Genomic DNA, 13,408 nt, shown 5'->3' on the forward strand with positions numbered 1-13,408 from the left:
TTTAGATACAGTTTTAAGTCGTGATGGGGCACTGGCGGATTGTATATGTGCATAAATGCAGCCAATGAGCGCCGGCATACATTTATCAAATTAAGATACAAGATACAGGACTATTCATTTAAAGTCTGGTTTGTGATAACAACATTAGCTCAATGATATTTTCCGACCATCTGAAACAACAAGGGATTCTTTAATGACTGTATGTATACGGAGCTTCGTACTTTTTTTAGATGAAACCAGCTCTAATTAAATAGTTTTGTGTAACCTGCGGAATATTTTTTATCAGAGTAGCGCCCCCTTGTATAAGTTTTGCCATTTTATCTCATGAATATTAAATTTAAACTGGGTAATTTTTATATATTTTGCATGTTCTTTTTATTTATTTCATGTATTATATGGAGGTTCAGTCAAATATATCGCGAACAACTCAAATATTGCAGGACGGTGGCTCTAGCTCTAAGTAAAATTTTCAGTAGACCCTACGTTACTAAGTGCACACCATGTTCTGATCAAACGTATAAAAAAAAAATCATTTCAGAACATGTTTTGTTATCTTGTCGTTCATCGTCAATAATCTGGGACGATTGCACTAAATATGAGAAAGACATGTTAGAAAGAATTCAGTATGAGGCTGCAAGACTAGTCACTGGACTTACCCGTTCCGTCTCTATTAACAATTTATTAAATGAAATAGGTTGGGTATCTTTAGCTGATCGAAGAAAAATGCAAAAACTAATATTGATGTATAAATATAAGGAAGGTTACTTGCCACATTATTTAATTGACGATATGCATCAACTTGTTAGAAAGAATACCCCATATAATCTTAGAAATAATGATAACCTTGAAACACTTGCAAGTAAAATGTATTCTAATTCCACGATACCATCCTCAGCTAAATTATGGAATGATCTTAACCCAGAAATAAAAATGTCTGACACACTAGCAGCTTTTAAATATCAGCTCAAAAAGATGTACAAACCCCCAACAGTCCCAAACTACTAGTATCATGGTGAGAGATTAATGCAAATTCAACACACTCAAATAAGAAACAAATGTAGCAATCTTCACGCAGATCTTTTTAACAACTTTCTACGTGACGATCCATTTTGCGAATGTGGCAATAGTTACAAAGATGCTGAACATTATTTCTTCAGATGTCCTTTATATGAAATGCGAGATTAACTTTATTTACAAAAACTAGACCCTATCACCCTTTAAGTCCCGATAAACTCCTGAATGGTATAGACAGTTTAACTGATGACGATAATAGTAAACTCTTTCAACAAGTCCAAGCCTTTATTAAACATACAGGAAGATTTCACCAGCAAACTACCGAGTATACGAATTAGTAAATAGCCATGTGGAAGCGTAAGCGCTGTAACATTTGATGTAACGCTATGTGAGGGTTGTGCTTTTGTCTCCTTTATATGTTTTTTCTAGTCAGTTTTTATTTTTTTATTTTTCTTCTTCTATATCAATTCTTCATTTTCTTGTTTGATACAATAATGTTGTTTTTCTTCTTTTTTTCATAATAATATAATGAATATTACTTATACATGCAAATTCACAAATAAAATACATTATATACTTTTAGCATATTATGCATTATGCTCTTTTTAGCATATACTACTTAACATACCAATCATCTTGTTTACTCTAACGAAACTATAAGGGGAGGGCCGTAACTAATGTTGTTGATAACTTGTGGCCCGACCCTTTTGCATACAACTTTGATAACATTTATTTCAAACTTTTCTATATACATGTACATAAATATTTTGACAATTGTAATAATGTTTATAATTATGCAATAAAATATTATTAAATCTGAAAATCTCTCTCTCTCTCTCTCTCTCTCTCTCTCTCTCTCTCTTCCTTCCTGGTGAAAATCAATCAGCTGTTTTACTCCATGATGATATGCATCTGGGACCAATACAATTATTATTCGTTTAAACCTCATTTTAATGTGACATTTTAATTCACTTTCTATCTATGTAAAAGACTGCACATGTGCATTTTGTAGAGATCAATCTAGCAAACCCTCTCTATACATGTAAACATTTTCAGAGTTGTTTGCTTTTTTGGAATCTACACATGTAACTGTTATTATTGACAATAATTGTGTTCTGACCCAAAGGTGCTTGTCACATGGCCTGGATACAGTATGACATTTTTATTTATTTTTATTTTTAATATTTTTTTTTTTTTTTTTTTTTATTTTAATTATTATTTATTTTCCAAATCGGATGTTTTTTGTTGCAGTATTTCTACTTTCACTTTGGACAACATTTGAATGTTTTTCCAATTACGTTATTAAAACAAGAAAAGTCGATGGTAGCCATCCAATGAAAACGCTTCATGTATTTAAGTCGCAGCGAGTGCTCAAAATTTCAAGAAGGTGATTCGAAGTGAAAGTAGACATACTGCAACAAAAAACGTTTGATTTGGATAAATGCGCGTCTTACTCAACAAGTTTTTAACGGTAGGAATGATATTTTAAGCTTCTGTTTGTGATGCACATGGAAAGTTTGCATGTCAGTCTGTTTTTGTGCTTGTGCATTACAATATTACAATTTTATCCCATTTCAGTGTTTGTTCTCTTATTTTGTAGTTGTTAACTTTTAGATGACTGTATTTTCAGGTATACAAGTGGGGAGAAGGTAAACAGAAGAAACAACTAGTACTAATAACGATTAGTGCCATTAACAATTAGGCGTACCGGTATCTAGAGTAGAAGAAAGTAAGGACAAACTCATGAAGAGTATCCAATATGGCCAGTACATGTACAGATACTGAACCTAATACTAAAGAGAACACAAATGAGGTACCGGCTGCTAATGATCATTCATGGAAAGATACTAATGTTATGACTGACACAGAAATGGAAGATATTTGTAGTTCAGATGATGTTCCTGTTACTGATGATGATTCAGAGGAAGATAATGATAGTTTGACTGATACAGACACTGTGCCTTCTACTACAGATAGCACAAATGAGGTACCTGAAGCAAATGCTCATTCAGGGAAAGATAAAAATGTTAATAGCAATACAGAGATAGAAAGTTCTTCTGCAAACATTTGTATCAAAGATGAGGTGCCTATTGTTAATGATGTATCAGAGACTGATCAGAGCAATGTATGTTCACAGACAAATGCATTGTGTAACAATATTCAAGCTCAGAAGGTTGTGAAATCTGTTATGGAGACTAGTGATATTGAAGATGGGGGCACACTAGAAAACATCAAGGAAGAAGATACTGAGTGTGCAGCAATGTCAAATGAACAACAGTGCGATTATACATTAAAAAACAACAATGTCAGTAAGAAAAGGAGGAAGTCGGCAAATTCTGACATAAAAAAGCCGCACAAGTGTAGATTCTGTTCAAAATCATTCAGAAACACAACATGTAGAAAGAATCATGAGAATTTGCACACAAATACCAAACCATACTCCTGTGATATCTGCAACAAATCATTTCACCAATCAGGCAATCTGACCAGTCATATGAAGAAGCATGGAAAGAGAGACACAGTGAATTGTCCTGTATGCAAGAAAACGCTGGCCTCATCATCGAATCTTACCCACCATTTGAGAGTTCATACAGGAGAAAGACCATACAAGTGCAAAGAGTGTGGAAAGACATTTGTACAAAGTGGAGATCTAGGTCGCCATTTGAAGATACATACTGGTGAAAAGGAGTACGAATGTGATGTTTGCAACCAGAGATTTATCACATCCAGCCAACTGAACAACCACAGCACCATCCACACTGGCGAAAAGAAGTATGAGTGTGCTATATGTCGCAAGAGCTTCAGACTTGTAGGCGTCCTACATACTCACATGAAGATGCACTCAGGAGAGAAGAGATACCAGTGCACGGTTTGTGAGAAGAAGTTCACACAGAAGGCGCACTTGGTTTCTCACATGTTGGTTCATACGAAAGAGAAGCCCCACAAATGTGATGTCTGTGGCCAGGCATTTGCGCATCCAGCTACTCTGAAAGGTCATCTGGCAACTCATACGAAAGAAAGGGACTACTCTTGTGACACATGTGGAAAATGTTTTGTAACAAAATCTGTACTAAACAGTCACAAAAAGACTCATGAGGATGTTGGAAAGCCATTTGTGTGTGATGTGTGTAGCGCTAGTTTTGCTAGAGCCGCTTACCTTAAGAAACATATGACAATACATTCTGGGGAGAGAGTCAAACATGAATGCAAGCTTTGTAATGATTTTTTCACCACTAAGCGTAGTCTCATGGACCATCTTAATTTACACCTTGGATTTCGACCTCACCAATGCAACCTGTGTGAAAAAAAGTTCACCACGAAAACCTCACTGACAACGCATCTGAAGACGCATAATAATGTAAAAAAACATGACTGTTTGATTTGTAAAAGGAAGTTTGCAAATGCTGCTGGCCTTGAGAAGCATATGGAAGTGCATAGTAAGGATGAAAGATCAGTTTTAACCAACATGCAAACTTAAATGGTCCACAGTAGGGCCACTCCAAATTGAATCCATGCTCAGTGTCATCTTCATATATATTAGCCGCATCACACAATTTTGGGCTTTAAACATATTTTTTACAAATAAAATAATCAGAAATTAAACTTTGCACATCATTTCTAAAATGCACTTAATTACGTCAGGTATGTGACATCAAATTTACTATTCAAAATGGGCAAAACATGGTCCCACTTATAAACATGTATTTTAGGCAACACATTTGATATCATCATGAATTTTCAGTATTACTTTCTAAAATGTCATTTCATCATATTTACACAATAAAATGACACAATAAAATTATTATTTTAGCAAATTTATGTTTTAAAGCCAAAAATCTTGCAATGCGCCTCGTACGTTAATAATGTATTGCTACCTATGAGGCATAAAATAATTGACAAATGTCAAGAAAAAAACAAATGCTTTCCTAAATGTTTAGAGCTGGGCTATTCCACAATGACAAAACTTAAAGGCCTAGTTTAAGGAATGTTTGGCATGATAATCCCCTGCTGTGCATCTTCTGCTAATTGCACTGGTGTCACAGTAGGGGCCGATTTCCTGTGTATTCGTTTATTGGCGCAGGGCCATTTAGGGTCCATTTCTATAATAAAACCTCCCAAACTGCACAGCAGGGTACTCCGATCGGAGATCTGATAAGAGGGGTCAATACAAGTAGACACAGAGGTTGTGTACTGTACACAGATTTTTTTGATTTTTTTTTTGGGGGGGGGGGGGGCTCTTCTAGAAGGCTTAAACTAGGCCTTTAAGTGTTACAGTTCCATAAATCACTATCAATGCCAAACATGCTTGTGGTTCATAATGTACTTCTAAACTTTTTTTCAATCATTATTATACCAGACTTATAATTTCGGTTTGTTTTGTATTTTTTCTATTGACCAAAATGTTTTTAAAATCTTTGGTTTGGAATGTCAAAGGTATGCCAGCTAGATGATGTTTAACATAGAAGCAAATTCTATTAAAAATGATGCATAATAATTAGGGATGGAAGCGAAATATCCGAGTATCCGGATATCCGCACATTATTAATAATGCATTATCAAATTGTGTTTATCAGAGTTCTGCCATAACCAACATAGAACCACTGGTGACACTGTTTCTGTTTATTAATTGATGATATACATATATCGGGTAAATAATAATTATACATATAACACTGTATTATGTGAAGTTAGAAAACCACATTAAATCTAGAAAAGCCATGTTCCCTTCCACAAAACTTTGTTGAACAAAGTTGGGGATAACACAGCCAAAATGGGCAATAACGAAGGCACTTTGTTGCCTTATTTTCAACTGCAACATGAACACTTCAACAAAGCTGCGTTGTTGGTGCGTGCATCAACAATGGTACTTTGTACTTTAAGCTACAAGAACACTTCAACAAAGCTGCATTGTTGGTGCGTGCATCAACAATGGGACTTTGTACTTCGAGGAACAAGAACACTTCAACAAAGCTGCGTTGTTGGTGCGTGCATCAACAATGGCACTTTGTACTTTGAGCAACAAGAACACTTCAACGAAGATGCATTGTTGGTGCGTGCATCAACAATGGTACTTTGTACTTTGAGCAACAAGAACACTTCAACAAAGCTGCATTGTTGGTGCATGCATCAACAATGGTACTTTGTACTTCAAGGAACTAGAACACTTCAACAAAGCTGCATTGTTGATGCATGCATCAACAATGCAGCTTTGTACTTCAAGGAATTAGAACACTTCAACAAAGCTGCATTGTTGGTGCATGCATCAACAATGCAGCTTTGTACTTAAAGAAACTGGAACACTACAACAAAGCTTCATTGTTGGTGTGTGCACCAACAAATCTGCTTTTCACTATTAAGCGAAATGAACATTTCAGCAAGTCAACTTTTCACTTATAACCAACAATTGCATTTCAACAAAGCTACCATATCGGACCCTGCTACTTAGCTTATTTGTTATTTTAGAGTGGTTGAACTTAATGTTCAGTGCCACACAATGGGAATCTGGACACTTTTATGCTTTTGTTTGCTTTTTTCAGCAATTGAATACTTCACAAATTCATTATGTATGTGTTATGTCTGCTTTTATTGAAATATGGTAACACTAGATGCCCATAGTCCACTAACTACCTATTCACATGCTATGGTGTTTATAACATAGTGATATGGTAGGCGGTAAAATTGTTGATATGCATGATGGCTGTACCGTATATATGCTTGTGTGCACGCATGTTTCTTGTGTATCCTGCATTGCATATCCCTGTCACACATAACCGTTCTGGATTAATGAATTTTCAGAGCCCTTTTCAAATTTTGTCTTAATCTAGAGCTTGTTAATCTGACATGGCCTCTAACTTTGGAAACGATAGGCACTGCAAATTCATTCCAACCATTCATCCATTCTTCTCATTACTTCAATTCATACTAACTCCTAGTATTGCACCAACAAAGGTGCTTTGTACTTCAAGGAACAAGAACACTTCAACAAAGCTACTTTGTTGATGCGTGCACAGGCAAAGCAATACTTTGCACTTTTAAGCAAAATAACATGTTAACGAGGTAACTTTTTTAGTGCTTGAGTATTGAGCCATTGGCACTTATGGTAAAATGCCAGTTGACTTTTTCCACTCTTTAACGTGACCATTCATTATACAATTTGTCCAAACTTATCTTTTAAGTTATGCCCCTTTAATTGTTAAATTTTTACCAAATTGACCATGTTCGTTAATATATATCTGAAGCTAGTTTCCATCAGATCCTTAATAAACTTACTCCAGAAACTCCTGATCGAGCTTACTCCCAATATTTGATTAAATTAATATTGTATTCTCTCATATCTCCATAGAACAGTATTTCATAATACCTGCTTAACATAGGTCTCTAGCATTTTTTCTTTATGTTGCTCGTGTATATGGAATTAAATTTATATTTGTTAACTTTTGCTAGTTGTATCAGTTCTTACAACTAAGAGTACATGTGTATTGAAAAAAATCCATATCTGAGTTTTATTTTAATTCCGTTTTAAATTTATTTTATGCAAGAGCATACAAGTCCGAACATTTCAGTATTTGTAGTTTATCCCAGTTAAAGTCAGTGTCACATGTAGATGTGCTTGTTTCGCAGAATATCCTAGATCTCTTGTGTGTTGTCAAGTCCCAGAACTGAAATGAGAACAAAATGCCAATTATATTAAAAATATATATTTTAAATAAGGCCTTTTTTATTTGATTCTATGTTTTACGAACACCGCCGCTCAAAAAAACTCATTTTTGAAATAAAATAAAATTGTGATTTCATTTTTTTAACTCCACCGATGAAACTTTATCGCAGCAAATCATTAAAAGCAGAGCTGTAAAAATATTGGTGTAAACATTTCTGAAGAAGTTAAAGCCAATGAAAAACATTCATCAGATTTGCAAGCTGTTGCTAAAAACCAGGTATCCGGTACCCCGGACGTGGGGGGGGGGCGCATGGTTACAATTGACTGGTGCATTACATATATAAAGGGCCAAGTGTCAGTTTAGTGAAATATAAATATATTTTGGCATTCTACAAAAACAGTGTGATCTTTGCTGTGCTTGCTCTATTTTTTGGGGTCCGCCATGCCCATTTCCCGCTATTTTTAGCGCGAAAACAAAACCAACGCATTCACCGAGCGCTGCGGGGCCACCTGAAAGGTAGAAACACAGCCCATTTCCCTGGCTATTCCCGGTATATCCTCGGACCTGGTGGGGGGGGGCGGTGGTTACAGTTGACTGGTGCATAACATTTATTTAGCTTTAAAAGATTTTAAAAAGATTGGTTTGCAATAAAAATGTCTGAAACTTACATCTTGGTGTTTCTCAATAAGTCAGTATCTGCAAGTCTCTATGCTCATCTGTAACTGGATTTGGTGAAGACCAGTAATGCACCTGTGGCCCGGCTTTTTAAAAAATAATGATATAACAGATTCAATTAAATATTACTCATTATTAAAAAATATAGCTTTGATACCAAACTGTGTTTATTTCTATCAATACACTGACCATTACAGTCCTTAATTTACAATTATCAGGGGCGTAGCTGGCCGTTTTTGAACTTAAGGCCCGATTGAGGATCAAAGGGGCGGTAGCCATAAACAACCTGAGAATAAAATACTCTGAAAACGCCTAATTCTTATACTACGATATTTAATTTCTTTTACATAATATATACCAATTTATAATTTACGGTAAGAGTTAAATAAACTCCATGTTTCTGCATTTGGCAGACGCGAATTTGTTGATGATTGTGTCGATGTCAACGTCTGCCTCTCGGTGAATGTGTAATATGCCCAGGTTAGACAACCTTTCACCGGTCATAGTACTGCGAAGGTACGCCTTTATGCGACGCATTGAGCTAAACGAGCGCTCACACGATGCAGACGTGGCTGGCATTACACAGAGTATCGACAGCACACGATGAATGCCGGGATAGGCTGTCCGTGGTGTTGCATCCAGCGTTGCTAGCAGCGTAGTAGGCTTTTGGATATCATCATTGGTCCAACGCACTTTCCATCGTCGAACCTCGTCAGCAAACGCTTCTTTCGGCGATTATATATCGTCCTCAAAGCTGTTATAAATAACATCAGTCTGACAATCGTCAAGATCCCTCAACCGGACTGGTAAGAGCAACTGTGCACAGAACCGTTCTTGGTTGGCCATTACCCTGCTAGATACTTCTTCAATGAGGTGATCGACGAAAACATTGTACAAAGCAATGCGCCAGTATGTCTTCGGGTCTTCAACTTGGTAATTCGCCCTGTTCCGTTGACGTTGGTTCTGGTGAGGCACGCTTGCATCAATCTAATAAAGTAATTATGTCTTACGTTAAATGAATAATAGTTACGTAAGTTGAGCATGTAATCAATAAACACACTCTATGATGCGGACAACATGGAATTGTTTCATTTTGCGCGGCCTCGGCTTCATAATGCAATAGTTAGAGTTGTAAACCGCTATAACCTCTCACTTATGAGGGTCGTGGGTTTATGTGAGAAACACTTGGTAGAACTACATGTATATATGTACGAGGGGCGATGTTTACAACTGATTATGAAACTATCCGTCTGCATATAAAACAACACGAGATTATAGCTAGCAGAATATAACACACACACACAAACAAGAAATGTTCGGTTGTGTAATTCTGAACGTTGACCACTTTGCCATTCTGTTTTTAGTTTCAGCGATCGTTATCTTAATATTTTGCTGAGGTCTCATTCAAAACAAGTCACATGTTCCTGGCAGGTTTCGTTGATGGATTCCATCAACGATATCTTCTATTGATGATCTAGCTTTATTCTAACTCGAGAATGATGTTTAAGTAAAGTAGAATATCATAATTATTCAAAATGTAATTGTTTACTTGAAACTCCGAAGCAATATCAGCTGCCTTCTGGAAAATGGCATCCAACAGAGTTTCATCCATTCGCTCGGCTCGCAAGATGTCTACGACTACACCAGCCTCTCGTACAGCCTCAAGTAAATCCATACTAACCTAAAATTTAAAAAAAATCCTGATATGTTAAAAAAAAACATCAAAACAAATAAAAATGAGGCTCTAGTTTAAACGAGCACCAGGTTTTTTTTAATATTTATGCAGAATGTAAGTGAATCATGCAAAGATCTTTTTGAGAATGAGATAGACCATGGCGATGACATATATGCTACAGACGTACACCCTGGTCAGTTTAAATTGCAATATGTGTGATATTTTCATATTATTATACAGTGTATATCGGACCTGGCAATACCAAACGATCTTCGTATTTTGAAACGCAAAATACGAAATATTGTTTAATTTCTGACTTTTTTTAAATTAAGTATTAGTTTACGAATGACTAGTCTATGTGTATTTATTGCTTTGTATTATTATATACATGTAATACGTTTTTTAAATGAAGTTTACCTCCTGTAAGATTGCAGTCAATCCAACGAGGGAGCTGAGTACCTGTTCACATGCCACGAGTGTAAGGATAAACTCGAATCTCAGGATTGCACGCACGTGTTCTCCTGCTTTATCGTCACCATCTGCTTCCAATGTTTCCAAGGCATGGACGACAACTGCAAATGCCTGTGTGAACGTTGTGAGAGCGTCCGTGCGACTCATCCATCGCGTTTCGCAGAGAGTCTTCAACTTCTGGCGACCATCCATCTGGGCACGTGATACAGGATCCTGAGACAGCTCAGTAGCGAATGCATCTAAACGTTTCGCAGAGTAGGAAAAATGCAAATCCAATATCCTGAACTGTTTTCATCATTGTTCTAACACATTGTAGTTTACATGTATGTACCAAAGCCAAGTTCAAACAGTGAGACTTACAATGTACGTAGCTCGCAAGTGGTACACGTTCCCGTATCAGTGCTTGAACTCCATTGTATTTTCCTGCCATGTTCCCCGCTCCGTCATAGCACTGGGCACGCAGTTTCAAGATGTCCAATCCACAGTCTTGGAGATACTCTACAATGGCCTCAGCAAGATTAACGCCCTTAATTGATCTACAAGTAACAAAGCCAATGAATTTTTCATTAAGCTCATAACGTCCTTCGTTGACTGTAAGAAAGCGAATGCATATAGATAACTGTTCTTTTGTGGAGCAGTCGGTAGCTTCGTCGGCCATGATGGCGAAATATCCGGCTTCTTTACACTGTGTGAGGATACACTGAAGAACGTGATCGGCACATAACGTAATAATCTCATTCTGTATATCAGGCGATGTGTATTTGGCATTTTCTTTTCCGTTTCGGAGGTGATCTGCGAGTATGGGATCGTTTAACGCGTGGGATTGGAGAACCGCCATAAAATTACTCCTTTCTTCCGTGTGGCCTCTAACGGGTATGTTTTGTTTGGTAAGCAACAAAATAACTCTTATTATCTGTCCAAGAATATGTCTATTTCTTTTTACCAAGTCCTTGGTAAACGAAGATAGCTTACAGACAATAGACTCCTTCTTCCCTTTCATGACATCAACGAAATTTTCCGCCATAGCGACACAATTTCTGTGGACTTTGTCTATATGATGACGATTAACATTGGCTGACAAATTTTTCCAATCATTAAAAGGGAGCGTGGAAAAACATCTGGTCTTCCTTGTATCGAAGATCACGCAAGGGGCACACATCACGGAGTCCATATTTACCGAGTACCTCAACCACGGGAAGTCGTTCAACCACTTTGCGTTAAATGCTCTGAGTTTACCACCAATAAGCCTGTAAATCAAGAATAATTATGTCATTTGATACAATAAGGCCTACAATGAGGACTATTTTTGAAACAAATCACGCGGAAATCTACATAAGAAATTAAGAACACATCGACATGCGTTTTATTTTAACAAACTATATGTATTTGTTTTTCCAATAATTTTAATCGAAAGAAAAACAGAAAAGTCGTCAGTTTACCATCTCAGACAAGCTTACCGAAAACAATAGTTCACCCATTAAACTTGGTGCGTTACTTTATATGAGTAGTATACTTAATAAAAACAAAATAGCAACTCTCCCTTATCCTATTATTTAAGTTCTTTTTTTCTCTTAACACATCGCATAATGGTTTCAAATATAGATCTAGTTTCTTTTGTTTAAAAAAAATGACGTTTCAAAGGAAACACATTGGGTTAAATAATAATTAAATTCAATGTGAATGTCATTAGCATTTGCCTAAAAGTGTCAAATTTACCTTGACGGAAACGTTTAGGCATGTGCCTCAAGCCAGGACACGGTAAACAAACTCAGTTTCTCTTGTTCATCAAGTTTGACAATGGATCCAGATTTGGTAAAAAGGTCGGGGTAGGGCGGGTTGAAATTGTCCGAACTTGCCATTTTGGAATTTGCCGCTTTGTAAACATCATTCGGATACTGAGTTTCGTTACGATAAAGCGCTGTTGCAAAAAAGGGAAACAACTGTTGTCGAACTAAATCTATACTTCGCGTAAAAAGTGCGTTCACATATTACGGACATAATATTGACCCGACAAGGCGACAACCGCAATTAAAAGTTCATATGAGACTTAACTGATTGAAGGTCTTTAAAAAGTTGTGGATGTAGCCCTCACCCCCCTCTGTCTTCATTTTTATTACATTTTTCGCATTTTTTTTAAATTTCATTTTTGACTATTTGAAAATATTTTTAAGGCCCGGGCCAGCTGTGCCTTATAGGAGCTACGCGCCTGATTATCAAGTTTAATTTTTCAAGATAATAAAAAAGCTATTTTTCAAAATCAAAATTTGATAAAATAAAATGAATAATATTTTTTTGGTTATTTACTGGTTATTTAATTTAATAACAAAATTACTTGAGGCTTAAAAATAAATACAAGCTAAAATCCACAATCATAATACAAACAATAATAAAAACAAAAATTTTAACATTACCAGCAGACATTGTCCTGAGAGAATTGGCTGAGTTCCAAATCTGTGATGTCATCAATACTGCATGTCATGCACATTATGATGTCATCGAATTGAAATTTCCCCTTTGGTGCCCCATTTTATCAGCTATATCACACATGATTCACTTCTGATCATTTGATGTAAACAGAAAAGTTGTTGCAGTTCATGTTTATGCTTGGTAAGTAAGAACATTTTTAGCAAAGTACTAATTGAGAAATATATAAAAGTAAACTTATTTCTTAAAATATTAATAATGATTTGACAGATGGAAATCATTCTTTGAAATTTTTCTTATCATTTGACTTGACTGTTGTTGATGATCCTTTTCTTTGAATTTTTTTCACATAAAATTTTGTTAAACTGTTGATAACTTGTTATATGTGTTATTTAATGAATATGAAGAGCAAGTTTTGAAAAGATGCTGTTATAACAAACAGCACCAATACTGGTAATAGTAACTATTGTACTGTATACATATTTGGCAT

General features: G+C 36.0%; 2 protein-coding genes across 2 annotated transcripts; one reads left to right on the forward strand and one right to left on the reverse strand.

Annotated features, from left to right (window-relative positions):
• The first annotated feature begins 297 nt into the window (after nt 1-297).
• LOC128241447 (zinc finger protein 883-like) lies at nt 298-5,584 on the forward strand. The gene is made up of 2 exons (XM_052958375.1): nt 298-346; nt 2,645-5,584. Exon 2 carries the CDS (start codon nt 2,774-2,776, stop codon nt 4,490-4,492), a length of 1,719 nt encoding a protein of 572 aa, XP_052814335.1. The 5' UTR covers nt 298-346; nt 2,645-2,773; the 3' UTR covers nt 4,493-5,584.
• A 3,499-nt stretch (nt 5,585-9,083) lies between these two features.
• LOC128241242 (zinc finger MYM-type protein 1-like) lies at nt 9,084-12,174 on the reverse strand. The gene is made up of 5 exons (XM_052958189.1): nt 11,952-12,174; nt 10,855-11,741; nt 10,441-10,733; nt 9,898-10,029; nt 9,084-9,335 (listed from the first exon to the last, which is right to left on the reverse strand). Exons 2-5 carry the CDS (start codon nt 11,663-11,665, stop codon nt 9,084-9,086), a joined length of 1,488 nt encoding a protein of 495 aa, XP_052814149.1. The 5' UTR covers nt 11,666-11,741; nt 11,952-12,174.
• Between the last annotated feature and the right edge of the window lie 1,234 nt (nt 12,175-13,408).

Source organism: Mya arenaria, chromosome 7, assembly GCF_026914265.1.
Source record: "Mya arenaria isolate MELC-2E11 chromosome 7, ASM2691426v1".
NCBI classification, from domain to species: Eukaryota; Metazoa; Mollusca; class Bivalvia; order Myida; family Myidae; genus Mya; species Mya arenaria.

Excerpts from the sequence above, each read along its gene's own strand:
- LOC128241447 (XM_052958375.1), top strand. The coding sequence starts at position 2,774 with ATGGCCAGTACATGTACAGATACTGAACCTAATACTAAAGAGAACACA.
- LOC128241242 (XM_052958189.1), bottom strand. The coding sequence starts at position 11,665 with ATGGACTCCGTGATGTGTGCCCCTTGCGTGATCTTCGATACAAGGAAG. Across the intron at positions 10,734-10,854 it reads ACTTGCGAGCTACGTACATT|ATGCATTCGCTACTGAGCTG; the intron begins GTAAGTCTCACT and ends CGAAACGTTTAG. Across the intron at positions 9,336-9,897 it reads ATATTGCTTCGGAGTTTCAA|ATTGATGCAAGCGTGCCTCA; the intron begins GTAAACAATTAC and ends TTACTTTATTAG.